Raw genomic sequence first — 16,995 nt, 5'->3', positions numbered from 1 at the left:
GCATCCAACTGTAGACTGCCAGAGGTTTTTATGCCAAGCTGTGCTTTGAGTTCTTTGTTAGATGGATAAATAATTCCCAGCCCTCATTTTGAACATTATCACTTCATTTCAATATAGCCCCTCTCTACTTGTATATCATGGTAAAAAGGAATGATTTTCTGAGTTTTTATAAACTTTAATGAACTGAAATTTCAGAATTCAGAGAGTATTGTCTTAGGTTAGGTCTGAGCTCTTTAGCACTGGCGTCTATTTTTTTTCCTTTTTGTATTTCCTCACAATGAGAATCTGCTGCTTTAGAGCATTGTTACTGGTGTGAAGAGGGTTATAAAAGGACAACCATGCAGAGTGATTACACACTAATGCACCAATTTATGTTTAGCTGAACAGACAGCTCACTAGGGAGCACTGATTTGTGAACAGCTTTAATTGTATGAGGTGCCAGATCTGCCTGGAAGTGTGATAATGATGAGTGCTTTATTAATGCTCTGCTGGTGTCCACTTGTTCTAGACTATGGATTCTCAAACTTTTTGAGTGTAGAAAACATCTTTTGAGAGAAGAAATTACCTGCAGAGCATTACCGCGAGTCCCCTGAGTTTAATGAACCTATAACTGCAACTACTGGGCAACTACAGCAGTTGGAAAAGAAACATTGAGGTAGCAGAGGTCCATTAGGATTTTAAAACCAACTTAGTGAGGAAGTGAGTATTATACCAACCTTCTGGGACAGTTGGGTTTTTTGAGACTATAGGCAAGTGCTTTGAAGGCAGCTGAGTTGCCACAGACAGTCTCTGTTCAATTTTGCCCAAAGCTGTTCAGCCGAAGTCCAATTTGTGAAATGCCATCAACATAAAAGAAACAGCTCTGGATTTAAAAGCAAGACAGTTGTTTTTAAAAGTCTATGCTTGTGCACCAGGTCCATGGCAGTGACCTGTTAACTTTCAGTTAGTAATAAAAAAAACCCCAGCCCAACCAAAAATAAAGCTGATTCTTAACAATTTTTGATGATGGCTTGTTATGTTTGAAAAGTGAAACTGTAGTAATGTATTGTTAATATCACGAGACTGTGTGCATGTCTGTACAGATTTTTAATAGAATTTAAGACAAAATTTTTTGATACATTTTTGTATTGTCTCTGGACTGCAGAGAAAGAATTCAAAGCCTTGATGAAACTTAGTGTGATAGGGCAATAGTATCTGTTTCTCTTAAAAAAGGCAAAATAGAGTATAGGTGAGACAGAACTATCCTGATAATCTAAAGTGGTTGTAGGAAGAGTAATCATGATCATTTCAGTTCAGTCCTCATAGAGAATTTTGCAATGTTCTGTGACAGTTTTTCAGACTATTGTAGAAGAGACAGAAGATAAGATACAAAGGATGGTTGGACACTAGAAGAAATTGGTAGGAAAGAGGATGTAAGATCAGGGAAAGTGAAACGAGATGCATTGTTCTGAGCTGATTTAAAGAACTTGGTTAAACTTATCTAGCAATCTGTTCAGTGGACAGTGACAAGATAGCTGGATAGTTCAAATGTATAGGGCAGATAGGTTAGAACTCAGAGCTTTTCCTGGGAATTGCCAGCTATTGGAAGTATTTATTTGTGATAGAAGTTTATTTTCTCTACTCCTGAGAGGTAGGTTCTGACGGAAAGTTCCTAGTACTGAAAAAAGAGTGAGCTTACCAGTCTTTTTGTTTATTTAGTATAACTCATCCTTTCTGTATTAAGATTGCTCTCAGGTTTGGAATTCCAGCCTTTCTCTTTAGTTTAGCACTTTGTTAAAGGTACTTTTGCAAACTGGTCCTTTGGCTTAAGAATTTACCACTCCTGCTGGCTTGTCAGTGCTTCTGTGGGAGGTTATTGCCCCTGCAGCAGAGCTGGTGTCTGGTACTTGGTGCAAAATCAAGACTCTCTGCTTCTCAAAATCTAAGCTAAGCTGCTGCACTCTGCAAAGTGGCTAAGATGTAGGCATGTGACACTGGCTCTGCAGTGGGATGCTGAGGCACGGCAGAGGTGAGGAGGAGGCAACGTGGCTGATTATAGCATGATGGGGCAGAATTTGTGAGAGTTGCAAGTAGGTCCTTTCCTGCTAGGCCAGGTAGGTTACCTGTAGTCCCTATAAATGAGCCTTTCTAGTAGTAACTGATTGATGTGGAGGTTAAAAGTTTAGTTATGCTTGGAATATATAGCAGAATTAAAAAGGAATGGGTTTAAAAAATAAGCCCTGGGACTTGTCTGCTGTGGTATAAAGTCAGTAATTAACAGATACAACAAGCTCTTATCCCTCCATATGAAAGGAGATGATTTTGTTTTCTCCTCTGTGTTTTCAGGTCATCCATTGACAGTGAACCTGCCTTAGTTTTAGGGCCCCTGAAATCTGTACAGGAGTTACGTAGGGAGCAGCAGCTAGCAGAAATTGAGACCCGCCGACAGGAGAGAGAAAAGAAAGGTCAAGAGGAGGAAGGAACAAAGCCACTAGTGCAAGAAATGGTGGAGGAACTCCAAGGACCATTCTTATATGAATTTTCATACTGGGCAAGGTAATACCAAGCTCCAAAGGACAAGGTATATTCTTTGTACTATTGTCTGGTGTTTCCACCAAACAGAATAGTGATATATTCCATATAGGAAGGCTGCTGTATGGGTACCTATGCCTGTTCTTGTTGCCTGTCAACTAAATAGAAAATAGTACTACATAATATGAATTTTGCTTCAGTTATTGTTGATATTTTTTCCTTCAGGTATTTAGATGGGTTCTTGGGTCAATATGCAGTACTCTGTTCTACGTGAGAGCTGCTAATTTTGTTTTCTTCTAATTGTATATTATTTGTGATTTGTAGGTCTGGAGAGAAAATTACTGTGACACCGTCATCAAAAGAGCTGCTTTTCTACCCGCCTTATGTGGAAACAGTTGTTAGTGGAGGTAAATATAAATAAAATCCAGTTTGAAAGGTGTAGATTTTTAAGGCAGAAATGTATCCTTATAGATGAATGTATGAATAGCTCTTCAAAGGTAATGTTAGGAAAGCTTCAATTGCAGCTATTTCTTTGGGCTAATTTCACTCCGGAATTTGGAAGCCTGGGTATCTGGTAGAGGGTGCAAGTACAGTTTTTATCAGAAGAATATGCTTCCAAGTGCTGAAAGACCATCTGGCACAAGAGGAAGGACTAGATTTCTGGACTTTACACCAGATTCTCAGAATTGTTCATATTACTCTCATCTAGAAAAATAGTTGTGCAAAAGCAATGTTTGTATTCTGAGTTTGTTATGAAATTCACGTTTCTGTTAAGTTTTGTAGTAAATTACAATGATTAAAATATTCACAAAAAAGTAAATTTCAAAATTGTCAGGGTTATCATCAATCAGTTGATGCTACTTGTTAAGTCAGTGTCCATCTTGCCCTCAGGTTCCTAAGTGAACATACTTCATTTGAAATCACTAGGAAATACTAGGTACCCCTTTTTATGTGCCTCTTTGTTGTGCACATTCTAAATACATTGGAGGGGATGGGAATAAAATTTTACTTATGTCGTTAGACATGACATATGCTGACCTGAATTTGATCTCAAAAAATTTTGTCAAAGCTCAGTGTAATATCAGCTAGAAGGGAATATTGTTGGAATCTTCTCCATGTGGCTGCAGTATATGTAACTTAATGAATCCTCAAAGCACTTAGCAAATCCAGAATGTTTGTTTTGGAAATGTGCTTATAGCTTTGGAACTTAGTTATTGATTTTGTGAATGTTCAGATGTTTTAAGATGTGTTGAGAGGCCATAGAATTGTGTGGGTTGATCTCTTTTTTTCTAAGGTAAAAGAACATCAACCGATCACTTTGGAAGTAGTTAAGCTTTTGCTGTAAGACTGAATGGTGAGTGTATTTTTTACTTTCTTGTTTCTCTTAAATCCCCTTTGCAATGACCAAGAGACTTGTCCTGGAAAGCTGATAGAGATTCATGGAAAAGCAGGCTTGTTTCTGGAAGGGCGAATTCATCCTGAATTGGAAGGTGTTGAGATTGTCATTGGTGAAAAGGGAGCAACTTCCCCGCTTGTCACAGTTTTCACTGATAACAAAGGTGCTTACAGGTAATGAATGAATTTGTTTTAAACTTTTGGATTCTTTAACTAAGTGCAATGGTGACTTGACAACGTGTATGTTATATCCAAGTGCTTTTTTTAAAATGAGTTGTTCTTTCCTTTTATTTGAAGTGTTGGGCCACTCCACAGTGACTTGGAATATACAGTTACTGCTCAGAAAGAAGGGTTTGTTTTGACTGCAGTAGAAGGAACAGTTGGGGACTTCAAAGCTTTTGCTCTTGCTGGGGTGACGTTTGAGGTAATGTTCTAAACACTTCGGGTTCTGAATGAATAGTGTGTGCAGTTAGAGCTGGACAGGTGAAAAAGTTAGCCCCCATGTCCCAGCCAAACACAAATGGGTGTGGGATTTGGGGATGATCTTGTCATGGGGAAACAATAATTTTGTCATGGGGATGTTGTAGACCGTGACTTGCCGTGCAGAAGGTATTTTGCAACGTTTATAGATTGAAAATTAGAGCCTGCAGTCCAAAAGACTAGCTTTATTTGCTTTTGTAGAGTTGGACCACCTTCTCTTAATGAGTTTTATCCCTTAAGGTGATTTTTTTCATGTACAGTCTGGTCCAACTAGTGCCTGGTTCTAGTCTTTGGGATACTTTGTTCTGGCCCCCAGCGTGTCCTATGAAGTGATAGAGAATGACTGTTCTGGTGACACATGCTATGTGTGGTTGTGACTGCCCAGATGTTGAGAGCACAAGCTTCTGTAGCCCTGCGGTCTTGCAGGAGGGATACGCTGCAGATGTGGCTAGTTTTCTTCTGCTTACAGCTGAGTGCTCAGAGCCAGCACATCTGTGCACTCTGTAAGGGGCTTCTGAATTGAACCCTTCTTCATAAAGCAACCCTCACTTACACTTAAAACTACTGCTTTTTCAAAAATAGATCAAATCAGAGGATGACCAGGCTCTTGCTGGAGTTCTCTTGTCTCTCAGTGGAGGGGTGTTTCGGTCCAACCTCCTTACACAGGATAATGGCATGCTGACTTTCTCCAATCTGGTAAGCTGAAATTGATTCTTCTGAATGTGGCCGCATGTGTGACGCTATGTTACTTTGCCCTCCAAAACAGGGATGTTATTTGGCTCTCGTCTGTGCAGGGGGATGTATGGTCTCCTTTGAAGTCATAACCCACAATGAGAGATGTAGGTCCCTCAGGGTGGACAGCACTTCACACCTTTCACTTGCTAAGATTTTAAATCTAACCTCGCAAGAGATTTCTCCCCAACAGGTAGTAGATGGTGTTGATTGATCTCAGTTACTAATTTGCAGTCTATAAACATGAAGCAAGCCAATTTGTTGATGATCATTTGAGAGTCTTTAGAGGAAAGAAATCTAATTAGAATATTGATCTGTACATGTGAGTAGACATGCTTGAATAGTTTCCTTGCAGACATCTTTCTCCTCTGGTCACTTTCCTGTACTTGAGGTCTTGGGGTAAGGTTTTAAGGCCATAGTTTCCTTTCCCTCTTCAGGCTTTATCACCTGGTGGAGTTCCATTGGTTTATTGTCCAATATGCTTCCTGTTTTTCAGGGCTCATGTTTTCTGATGATTTTAACCTATGGTTGGGACAGAGGACTTCAGCTCTTTAGGGAGCTCTTGCAGAAACATAATTGTTTGGAGTTGGTGAATTTTTGTGTCACTATCAGTAAACAGCTTGTTTATATGTCTCTCTGCAGAGCCCAGGGCAGTATTATTTTAAACCCATGATGAAAGAGTTTCGCTTTGAACCATCATCACAAATGATTGAAGTGCAGGAAGGACAGAATCTTAAAATTCGGATAACTGGTTACAGAACAGCTTACAGGTCAGTAGAGCTGAAATCCCGTGCAAAATGCTAAGTACTGTATCAGGATGCATTATGCAAAATGTGTGTTTTCTCCTGATAAACCTCCGTTTTGAAGTTTTGGAGGGTACTTTTGAAGGCATAATTTAACTTTATTATACTGTGTATAAGTACTTTTTTTAGCCTTTTCTCATGCATGTGGATATATAGCTAAGCCCAGATGGCAGGACTGTAAGGAGAAACATTACTATGAAAGCACTGTGTCAGTGGCACTGGAAGTGGCTTGTGGTGTGTCCAGTGGGACAGGAGAGGACTATTCTAGGGATGGTAGACCAATTCAAGATCCTTCCTTTCCTTGCCCTCAGGGGTAAGTGCTGCTGTTCATGGAGGTCAGGGAACTTGGATTCCTAAAGTTGTGCTCTGAACTGCAGCTAATTCTAATGCTTTAAACAGTTTTACATATACATTATAAATTCCCCTTTTCTTCTCCATGCTATGCTAAATATGTTAAGTACCTTTTCCATCAGTTAAAACAATAAAATGTCTTCAAAATGTGCATTAAAACAGCATCTGCACATCTGTAGCAATTGATTCTCTTTATACCTCTAGCTGTTATGGCACGGTTTCTTCTTTAAATGGTGAGCCTGAGCAGGGAGTCTCAGTAGAAGCTGTGGGGCAGAAGGATTGTAGCATCTATGGAGAAGATACGATAACTGATGAAGAGGGCAAATTCAGGCTACGTGGCCTTCTGGTAAGGATTAGAACATTCGCTGTCATTTACTTTTACATTAGTGTGATAATGGAGCAACAAAATGTGTTTTATTAATTAGCTACCGATTTCTGTTTTCCCATCGTATTTGCCAGCTCAGATTCCCTTGAGTCTCTGTGTTACACTGTCATGCAGTGAACATTCCTTCTAGTAAAGGGGGAAAAAAACTTTTAGTATAAGTCTGTGGAACTTGCTGCCAGCATGCTGTGATAGCGTCCCACAAACACTGAACAGTTCCCATGACGTGACATGAGCCCCTGGTCAATGTACTGAATGTGTCTAACAGAGCACTGTACAGGTGTTATAGCCGGGAATTTTCTTAGGCAAGAGAATTTGGGGAAGCATTTAGTTTCGCTTGTGAAAACACTGTGGCAGCAAATTTTTAGCGGGATATTGGTATGATGTTGATTGTACAGCATGTATGTGAAGTAAGCTGTTCGGCAAGAAATATGGAAGCTGAATTTCTGGGACCACTATGTATGGAGTAAGTAATTATGCTGAAGTAGAAGGCAATATTTGATCAGGTTTTAATCCTGTTTAATATATTTTCTTTCTAGCTAAAACACTTCACAGCAGATGATTTCTTTTAATACTGTAATGTAATAAACTAGTGAAACTTCTGTGATAGGCCTTTTGTATTTGCTGGCAGTAAACACCTGTAATGATGTTATTGAGTTAAATTTTCTGTTTGGGATAAGGAAAACTTTAACTGGATAGAGTTAGACCTGTTAGATCTGTTTGGTGTATCTTAAATGGAATCTCTTATTGTCTTCTAAAATTAAAGTACGTATTATTCAGCGTTGGGATTTATCATTGAATGTTGCTTTTAGCCTGGTTGTGTGTATCATGTCCAACTCAAAGCTGAAGGCAATGATCACATTGAAAGAGCTTTACCACAGCATCGGGCAATTGAGGTAATTTTTTCTTTTTTTGTAATATCATTTAAATATGAAATGCATCTGTCTAGGCATTATGTCTGTTCTGTCAGCAGCAATGTAGTTGAATGCATTCTGTTTAGACAAGTGGCTTTCAGCAAGTTAGCTCCTTAAATATGGGCCCCAAGTTGTGTGTCAGCACCATAGCTTAAAATTGAAATAAGATAAAGCCCAAACAGTAAACAAGTGAAAATGATTCTTTCACAGTCATAAAAACTATACATCCAGAAATGAGAGAATAAATGTATAGAATACCTTTCAGCATTTCTTTATGATGTGGAACAAAGCACTAGCGACTTGAGGATGTCATAATTGTCATATTATGCTATCATTGTATTTAGTTACTGATTAATAGACAGATTTTGTAATGCTTTACTTGGTCCAAATCCTGCAGTCTTGATGTAGATGAAATTGTCATTCAGACTAGCAAATCTTTATAAAATGTAATAATAACTTTGAATTGAAAACTGATGAAATCTTGTTAAATATTCCTCCATTCTTACAGATTCAATTTAGTTGCCTCACATTTATCTCTTGACATCCAGCAAAGGTTCATTAGCCTTCGTAAGTTGTGCAGAACTTTTTGGTGGGAGATGGTCATTATTTGAGCTCAGACACGCGCCCGACCAGGGTGCCCTCCTTTGCAGCAAAACAGAAGGGCAGAAATCTTTCAAGTTCTTAGTGTCTTCTTGCGAAGAGTGGAGTGCTTGCTGGTTGGGAAGGGGAAGAGAATGGCAATCCAAATTCCAGAAAATCATACGAAGGTTATGTACTGCAAGTGACAGCTGTATGCAGTAGCTTATACCAATAGTATCCTCGCTAGCCTGCCATTTTCTCCAGGAGAGAGAAGCGTTTGAATGACACCTGCAGGAAAACTGTACAGCCTCAGCGGTGCCAGACTGTTGATATGGCACCTGGCCTAACTATAACCTGTCTGTTACTGTAGTTATTATTTGAGTAAATGTCTTTACTTACTTTGATTGGAGTTCAGGTTTAGAAACACAAGTGTTTTGTATTTTAAACAATTTTGAAGAATGTAAAGTTATATATTTTTGAAGTAGGTTATATTATAATATGAGCATATTCCTTGTTAATCAACTGCATAAACATTGTAGCATAGTAATATGCATATCTCAGCACAGATGCAAAATACTGAGACCAGTATTCAGACCAGTGTTCAGACATCAGGCAGTCCTGTGTATGTAACTCAGCCTCTTCCAAAATAATGAGTGGTTTTGATACTTCTTCCATTTTTAGTTTAAATTAATGCCATCAGCCTTGTGCTGATAATGCACAAGTCTGTAATTGCGAGCTGTGCACTCTGGAGGAAAAGTACTTGCAATTGGAAAGCCTTCAAGTTTCCATGTGGTTAGTATAGAACAAAATTCACTTCTTGTTTAAAATTATGAACAATATTTGTGTTGTGCTAACTGTTGTCTGTTAACTATTCCTCTGTTGGTAAAAACATGACTGTGTTCTATGTTGCAGGTTGGGAACAGTGACATTGATGAGGTTAATATTATAGCGTTCCGGCAAATTAATCAATTTGATTTAAGTGGAAATGTAATTACATCTTCCGAATATCTCTCCACGCTATGTGTAAGTTCAAGCCTTTCATCTTTGTCAAGTATATTTGCCGTTGGTTTCCCAGTGGTTTTTTGCAGGGTCACTGGAAATTGTTCAGTAGCCAGAGCACACATTTAGTTCAAATTATGACTAAAACTTTAATGAAGGTGAATTTGAATTCCAGATAGAATTAAGATTCCAGTGTTCCTCACTACTTTACTTTTATGTTTCCATTTTTCATGGCAGTATGTTTAAGAAATACTTTCTCAGGTTGCCCTGTACATTTCTGGGTCTGCTTCTCTGATTAGGGATGCCCTGTCCGTAGGGAGAGCAAGACAGCAGGGGTGAAATGAGTCCCCTGTATCAGAGAATTGTATTAATTCCTGAAATACCTGGAATTTTTGACATGCATGTCTGCTAGCAAGAAGATACCATGTGAATGCAACGATACCATAGGATACATGAATTTAAAAGTACAGTTATAAGAGAGAGTATGAGACAAATAGTAAAGCTGAAATTTTCAAAATTCAAAAGACTGCACTGTGATCTGAAAAAAAAACTTGCTAAACACCTGTGATCCTTTTGGCTTACGGTGCAAATGGTGGAAGTACCTGCAAGAGGTGTTAGTGCGATAGGAGTTATAGTACCATTTCTCAGGTTTAAAAGCTTCTTGAAATGTTACCTACAAATATAAATGCAGTGCCTGGATTTCTTTCAGACTAGTCTGTTATGCTTCTCACCTGCCAAGTTCTCATTGCTAAGCTGTTGGGTTTTTTGGGAGATGTCCAAAGGATCCAACACTCAGAGCAGGTGTGAAGGGAAAATGTATCACTTTACTGAAGAGCACCTGAGCAAGCTTCCCATCTTTCTAGGGAAATCTAGACCCTTGCAGTTCAGCCTAAGAAAATAGGAATTTATGTCAAAATTTAATTATATGGAAGGTATCCAAGCCTGTATGTGTTTCATGTGAGGCTGGGTCTTGTGTTGCATGTAGTGCACGTGTGCTGTTGATGGGTGCATATCACCACCCTTGCTTTCAAGGCAGAAATTTTTGTTTTTGAAAGATGTGCTAAGATTTGATACAGGCACAAGTGAGTGGTTTTGTGACCTCAGTCTGGTCCCTTCTGGTTGCATGGGCTTGATGAAACAATTGGAAATGCCCTGCTGAGCTGTCATTGAAGCTGCAACCACGGTAGCACTGGGCAGAATCAACGAGAATTTAGTTGGGCTGTGTCTGCAAGGAGGGCTGAGTCTCGGCAAATATCTGATCCAGAGGTTTACGGACAGTTGTATAGATGCTAGAAGGCTGCTGCAGAGTGGTCCACCAAAGCTGTCACTTCGCTTACTGTGCCGTCTGGAGGAGGCGCAGTGGCTGATAAACGTTTGTGTGTAGAGGCAGCCTCATGTAAGGCAGTGCTGCTGCCGCTACCAGCCTTGTTCGACTATGGTACAACCCTCTTTTAATTATGCTGGTTTCTGGGCAAACTGTATTTGCTGAGGACTTCAGGCCTATTCTGTAGCTTGAGGACGTCTAGCTTGTTAAGTAAGTGTAGAGAAATTGAAATCAAGCAAAATGAGCCTATCAGAGAAATAGAAACAACTCCCAGCTGCAAATTCCTGTGAAACTGCTGGGACTATTTAAAGTAATTACTCAGTTCTGGTTGATGCACAGCACAGACTACTTTTAATACACTAGATGTGTGAAAATGTCAGACAGCAGTTGTTCCTAAATTATTTCAGTTTCTGTAAAAAGACTGTTTTTGTGACTTTTCACATCCCAGGCTAGAACAATTCCAGGTGTTCTTACTTGACAACTTTCTGTTTATAAAACACATGATGAATTTTGAAGTGCTTTTATCCCTTAAGATGTGGGATGTCTGAAAGACTTACTGTGGTGCAGACTCAGAAGTACCTGGTTTATGCTTTCTTCTTTCCCTCACAGGTGAAGCTCTACAAAAGTGAAAACCTTGACAACCCAATTCATACAGTCAACTTAGGCCTATCGCTATTTTTCCATTTCCCACCACTGCTCCGAGATGGAGAGGTAAGGACATTGCTGAATAATTAGCTTAGGTCACTTTAATTTTTTTCCCTAAGGACACTGAAGTGTTCTTTCTGGTGTGCCTGCAGTACTGTATTCATGCTGGAGTGACCAGTGTCTCAGAAGATTTGAAGCCTGTTAAACTGACTTTTGCCTTTGAATCTGATTTTTGTCTCAGACTGCTACTGATGCTGTAGACTGAGTGCATTTTTTACCCACAGAATTACGTGGTGCTCCTGGATTCTACGTTGTCTAAATCACAGTATGACTACACCCTGCCTCAAGTTTCATTCACTGCTATTGGATATCATAAACACATTACACTGATCTTCAGTCCCACTGTAAGTACAAAATACTGAAATGTTCAAGCGTTCACCTTGAGAGCAATGTCTGGTAGTATAGCCTGCATGTATTTTGTGGTCTTGGCCAAACTTTCTGTTAAATAAATATAAAGAGGTTTGTAAGAGGCGTTAAAGTGGCAATGAATTTGGATTTGGCCATGTTTAAGGCATTGAGCAGGGTTGTAATAACCTGGTATATTATGGGACGCAGGTAAGGAGTTCAGGAAGGAGTTATAGCCATGACAGTAACTGAAAGGTTGCAGTAACTGGGGGCTGAAGGAGAAAGACAGGATTGTTATCAGAATTCTTTTAAAGACTTCTGTGTATATGAAAGAAGTATCACCAGGCCAAAAAGAGAGCTTTAGTTATTGGAGCTGAGGTAGCAGGTAAAGCAGAGGGGTTCTCAAACTAGCATCAGGGGAAAACTTCTCCCTTGAGAGAGAGTAGTGTCTTTTTGCACTTCTGAACAATGCAGTCAATTTAGTGAAGTGTTCATTCTGTAATACTTAAATGATCTAGTTCTTTTTGCATCCTGCATGTTCAGATGCCAGTGAAACATGAGGGAAACATGAAATGGCAGTTATAAATGAAGGATGCAGATGTGCCTGAAAGATTTTGTGCTAGTATGGTTGCTCTAGTATTATCATTGGGATCATAGAGGTTTGGGCAGCATGTGACAGGTAAATCAAAGCACAGCAGGTTAACTGTAAGTGGAGACTGACTATCAGGAAATTAGTTTTAAAAAACAGCAAAACCCTGGAAGAAGGTAATGGGTGAGTGAATTTGATCAAGGGAACTGCTTTGAAGTTGAAGGTAAAGTAAATCTTAGAGCAGTACTTAGAAGAAAGTCAGATGGGAAGGCTGGACGTGCCACATGATCCTATTGCTGATGTTGCATAAAGCTGAGGGATTTCACAATCGAAACGACTTGTTTAAAAAAAAAATAATAAAAAAAAATTCATGGCCCCCACTGTTTTAGAGGAAGCTGCCTGAACAAGATATTGCCCAAGGATCTTACATTGCGTTACCACTGACGCTGCTTTTGTTGTTGGCTGGTTACAACCACGATAAGGTAGGTCATGGTTGGTTTTTTTTGTCTTATCCAAATATTATTGTCCTATCAATGAATGCTTCGTACTGTGTTAAGTGAGGGTTTGTTGAGGTGGTTATCCAGACAGAGATGCAGTCAGCAGTCACCTTATGTGACCCATTTTAAGAAAAGCCACAATGTAGTCAAGTTTTTTGACAACTACCTTGCTTTAAGAAAACTTAGTGTGAAAGTTGGGTTCCTGTGCTGCTTCTGAATTTTGTCTTCTCATTCGATGGCTCTGGGATAAAAACAATACAGCATCATTCAAACTCAGATAACTAGACTCAGTGATAATAGAAATGAAAAAATCTTGCGAGTCATTGAGTCTGGTCTCTTAGCTTTACACCCTCTCTAGTGAAAAGCTCTCAAGAGGAATATAACTACCTACTATATAACCCCCTCTGTCTTTGTTAACAAGCCATGCTCTTCTAGTCTCCTCTGATATGACTGGATTTCTGTTTTGCTGATAAGAGAAAAGAAATTTGTCTGTGCAGTTTGATTTCCTCTCAAACATGGGTAAGACAGCACAGAACGTGGGATTCTCCAGGATTTTCTACAGTGTCACTGAAAGTGCCTCCACTGAAAATAGCAGTCAACTCAAATAGGACTCAAACTGCTGTTTGTGGCTAGATGCCTGCAGGAGAAAAAGTTACTGACAATCATTTTAGTTTTTGATTATCAGAAATTCCCAGAACTTTGGTTTGATTCCTTCTCAAGATTTGCTGCCATTCTCTGATATCTTTGTGGATGTGCCATTTATGCAATTGATTCTGTTTGTTTGGGGACGCATGGGTCTAAAGAACGTTATCATTCAGACCTTACATACCATTGTAACCACAAGCTGCTTCCCCTTGGTTTTTTTTTGTCCAGCTTATTCCCTTACTGCTTCAGCTGACAACTCGACTGCAAGGAGTCCGTGCTCTTGGACAGACAGGTTCTGACACAGGTGGCTCAGAGGATGCAAAGAGACAAACAAAAAAACAGAAGACAAGACGGACGTGAGATGAAAGGAATGATTGCATGAAATGGTGCTTCGTCAAATTGGAGCCTGAGGAAGCGAAGCCACTAAAATACATTTTTGTTTAATTTGCGGACTTTACATTTTCGTTGTTACTACATGAGTGCCGTTTGTCACACTAGCTCCATTTTGGTTGTAAATTTTCTATGGAGTCTGTAGATTTCCTTGTTGTAAAGTAATGAAACGAATGCCTCTGTTGTCACTGTGAGTGTATCTCCAATACTTGAAGACAATTAATGATTTTTTTTTCTTCAGTGGAAAAGGTCATGCTCTCTTCATTAATGATTTGTAAAAGCAGTGGTAATAGACTGCTTGACTTCACTTTCAGTCTCTAGATTTTGGGATCATTTTTCCTTACCTTTTGTAATACCGACTTTACAGAAGCAGTGCAATGGGTTTTTACTAAATCAGTGGTGCTTGAAACAAAGTTTTGGGGGACATACATGAACTGATGAATTATGTCTTGGGCACTTCCCATTCAGCAGTTTGATTGAAGAGTCTGTCATCTGCACAGCTGTGATTTCAGTTCTTATCCAATGATTATGTTATCTTTTATTAAAATCAAGTTTTTGCCCGATGAAGACAAATTGTTCATGTCAGGTAAGGCTAGTTGTTAATGTCAGGTAAGCTCTGATTCAGTATTACTGAAGTGGCTCCAGCTGGTTGTACTATTCTTTCCAAAGCTGTACTGCGTTGTCGGTGATACCCGTTCGCTTGTGTGGCTGTCACATCTCCTGCTCAGGCCATGTGCAGCCTTTTTGCCAACTGATGATTGATTTTTATTTTTTTTATTTTTTTTTTTTACTTTAAGAAATGTGAGCTTTTTGAAATCTCAAACGTGTACAGTCCCAATAATGTAGTCTGTAATAACTGTTTCTTACAGGCTATCTTTTGATTCTTGTTTGAAGTAGACAGTTGGACATACACAGTTTAAATGTTAATGGGGCTTTTTATTGACAAATAGTATAAAGGTTAATAGAGCTTTTGAAAGATGCACGTAAATGCCTACAAATATTGCAAAGACATTGGTACTGCCAGTAAGTGGCAATGTTTCTCTTTTACAGTACTTGAAATAAAGTCCCTTTACATTTAAATATTTAAGCTTACAAACAGTCTTAAAAATTTGGATGCTAAAGATTTTATGCTATTTTTGTGGATATTTTGCTTTAGTTTGGGCCTAAATAATTAAAACTTCATTCGGTGATAATTCTAATCTCTCTGAGGGAAAGTCTATCAAGATCATAATAAAAATGAAGAATGTTGAAAAAGCATGTATTACAGAGTTTGAGGTGAATAAACTATCATGCTCTCCACTTAATGATCTTGAATTTTATATTGCTGTGATGAAATACATGGGGGGAAAACACCAAAGTGTTGGTAAGACTTACAAAAAATTGTACATTTTCAGTACATCTTTATTTTAAGCTGGTGAATGTTAAGAAACTATTGCTACTTTGGGGGAATGTATGAGGAAGAAATGCACATGTCCATGTGCCTTGAGGGAGTACCAGGTATTCTGAGCTCTGAACTGTGGGACTTGCTGATGATTGACCTTAAACATTGGAAATGCTGTTAATAAAAAGAAAAAAAAAAAGTGTTAATGCTTGCTAATTTAATGCTTGCTTCTAAATCTAGGATTTGTCCAATGTCTCCTCTCAAAATTTTCTTTTCTTTGCCTTCTGCAGCACACTAGTGGCCTACTTGCTTCTAGCCCTGTGTTTTGAGGTTTGTTCTGCTTTTCAAGTGTTTATTCCTAAGAAAAACTATAGCTTGCAGTTTCTCACTTGGCAGAGAAGTCATGGTGCTCTTTGAGAACACAGGGAGAACTAACGCATGATGTAATTTTCTAAGGCAGAGCTAAATGCCAAGAAATCAATATCTCCAATTATATTTAGAAACCAATAATCAGCTACACAGATCCAAGCAGAAAAATCAGCAATGTGGTGTCTCAAATCCCCCGAGCCGCAGGCATAAAGCGAGGATAGAGTGAGGTCTGTGCGAGCTAGCCATGAACAGCCTGACTGGGGCACTGGGGGGGAGGATTTGTATGAACATGGTGGTCTGCATGGGCAAACTCCTGCCTCCAGCTGCTCAGCCCAGGTACCTGGGTGGCACCTGGTACCTCTGCAGTCTTCACAGGGCATCACCCACAGACCTGGGGTGGTGACAGCTCTGCCTTGGTGCAATAGAGCAGGTAGCTCTAGAGGATCTCCTTTATACAGCATGACTGCATTCCAGTGCTTTTCAGTGCAGAAATGGTGGATTCAGTTTAAGATTACTTTCTGTACTCTTCTGAGTTGAATATTTAGGTATCATTCGCTCTGCGTATCTAAGGTTTGCAATTGGTTTTGTGCTCTTAAAACCAAGACTTCAGTACCAGTTGGACTGGCCTTTTCAGTATGTCCTATTGAAAATGTCAAAGCTGTTTGTTGCATCTTTAATTAATTTATGTTAATACAGAGAATAAATGCAGAACGGGACTAACATTTAGATGTTGACTCCTACTAGAAAACTTTCAAGGCTCAGTGTTTACTGTTCTTTTTTGCAGGCACAATAGTGAAAGAATGATTAATTCATTTGCTTGGTGAGCTAAATATAGGTAAGTGGCTGAATTCTGTTGGAAATGAGAGTAAGGCCCTCTGGATAAAGATGGCGTTGCATGTTACTTGATTTTTCTATCAAAAGCAACAATGAATATTACATATATTTTGTTGGGTCATCAGTGATGCACAGAGTTCTATTGTTTAAGAATGAAATGGATCATAAATACTGAATTTCACAATTTCTAGATGGTTCAGCTTAGTTTCTAAAGCATCTTTATTAGAGGGCTGTCAGATTCCAAGAACAAGTGCTTTTGATGCATAAGCAACAATGTTCTTAAATAAAGATACAGCAATTTAAAGACCATGTGCTTAAAAGCAAGAAAACAAATTCTTCATCTCAAAACAGAGAAATGAGCATTCTTAGCAAGGGTGGAGAAGTACAGGTTTCTTCATAGTTAATAGTCTTTGATGTGTTTATTTTTAAAATCTAAATTTCAGTATTTGTTGAGTTGCACTATTTAATGTAAGATACATAGTTGTATGACTCAGATTCTTGGGCTAAGTGTTCATTTGTTTTTCTTAATTAAGAACATGTAGGAGAAAAATGGTAATGTAGTGTGACATTGGGTCTGTAGATCTCTTCGGGGCCGAAGAGGGGGTGAAGTGCCCAACATGCCAGCCAGCTCAGTGCTTCCCTTCCTATGGAGGATAGGATTTCAGGAGGAAATCTCTAAAATAAATGTTACTGCTTTATGTGCTGATATATTGACTGAGGCTCCCCACCTCCTACCAGGTTACTTTTTACACAGCGGAATATCTATGATC

The 16,995-nt window shown here is 39.0% G+C and overlaps 1 protein-coding gene across 1 annotated transcript in view; it reads left to right on the top strand.

The window, feature by feature from the left end:
• LOC104264034 (BOS complex subunit NOMO1) overlaps positions 1–15,180 on the top strand; it is a 29,278-nt gene extending 14,098 nt beyond the window's left edge. Inside the window, exons 19-31 of the mRNA XM_059826661.1 lie at positions 2,326–2,535; positions 2,836–2,918; positions 3,921–4,080; positions 4,204–4,330; positions 4,969–5,082; positions 5,761–5,888; positions 6,477–6,618; positions 7,467–7,550; positions 9,060–9,170; positions 11,080–11,181; positions 11,400–11,519; positions 12,499–12,591; positions 13,480–15,180. Of these exons, the coding sequence (XP_059682644.1) occupies positions 2,326–2,535; positions 2,836–2,918; positions 3,921–4,080; positions 4,204–4,330; positions 4,969–5,082; positions 5,761–5,888; positions 6,477–6,618; positions 7,467–7,550; positions 9,060–9,170; positions 11,080–11,181; positions 11,400–11,519; positions 12,499–12,591; positions 13,480–13,611 (1,606 nt within the window). The 3' untranslated portion in view covers positions 13,612–15,180. The remainder of the gene's footprint in view (positions 1–2,325; positions 2,536–2,835; positions 2,919–3,920; positions 4,081–4,203; positions 4,331–4,968; positions 5,083–5,760; positions 5,889–6,476; positions 6,619–7,466; positions 7,551–9,059; positions 9,171–11,079; positions 11,182–11,399; positions 11,520–12,498; positions 12,592–13,479) is intronic.
• The last annotated feature ends 1,815 nt before the right edge of the window (positions 15,181–16,995 follow it).

Source organism: Gavia stellata, chromosome 18 (assembly GCF_030936135.1).
Source record: "Gavia stellata isolate bGavSte3 chromosome 18, bGavSte3.hap2, whole genome shotgun sequence".
NCBI lineage: Eukaryota > Metazoa > Chordata > Aves > Gaviiformes > Gaviidae > Gavia > Gavia stellata.
Note: the sequence above shows the minus strand (reverse complement) of the source record. Positions and strands in the feature narration are given on the sequence as shown.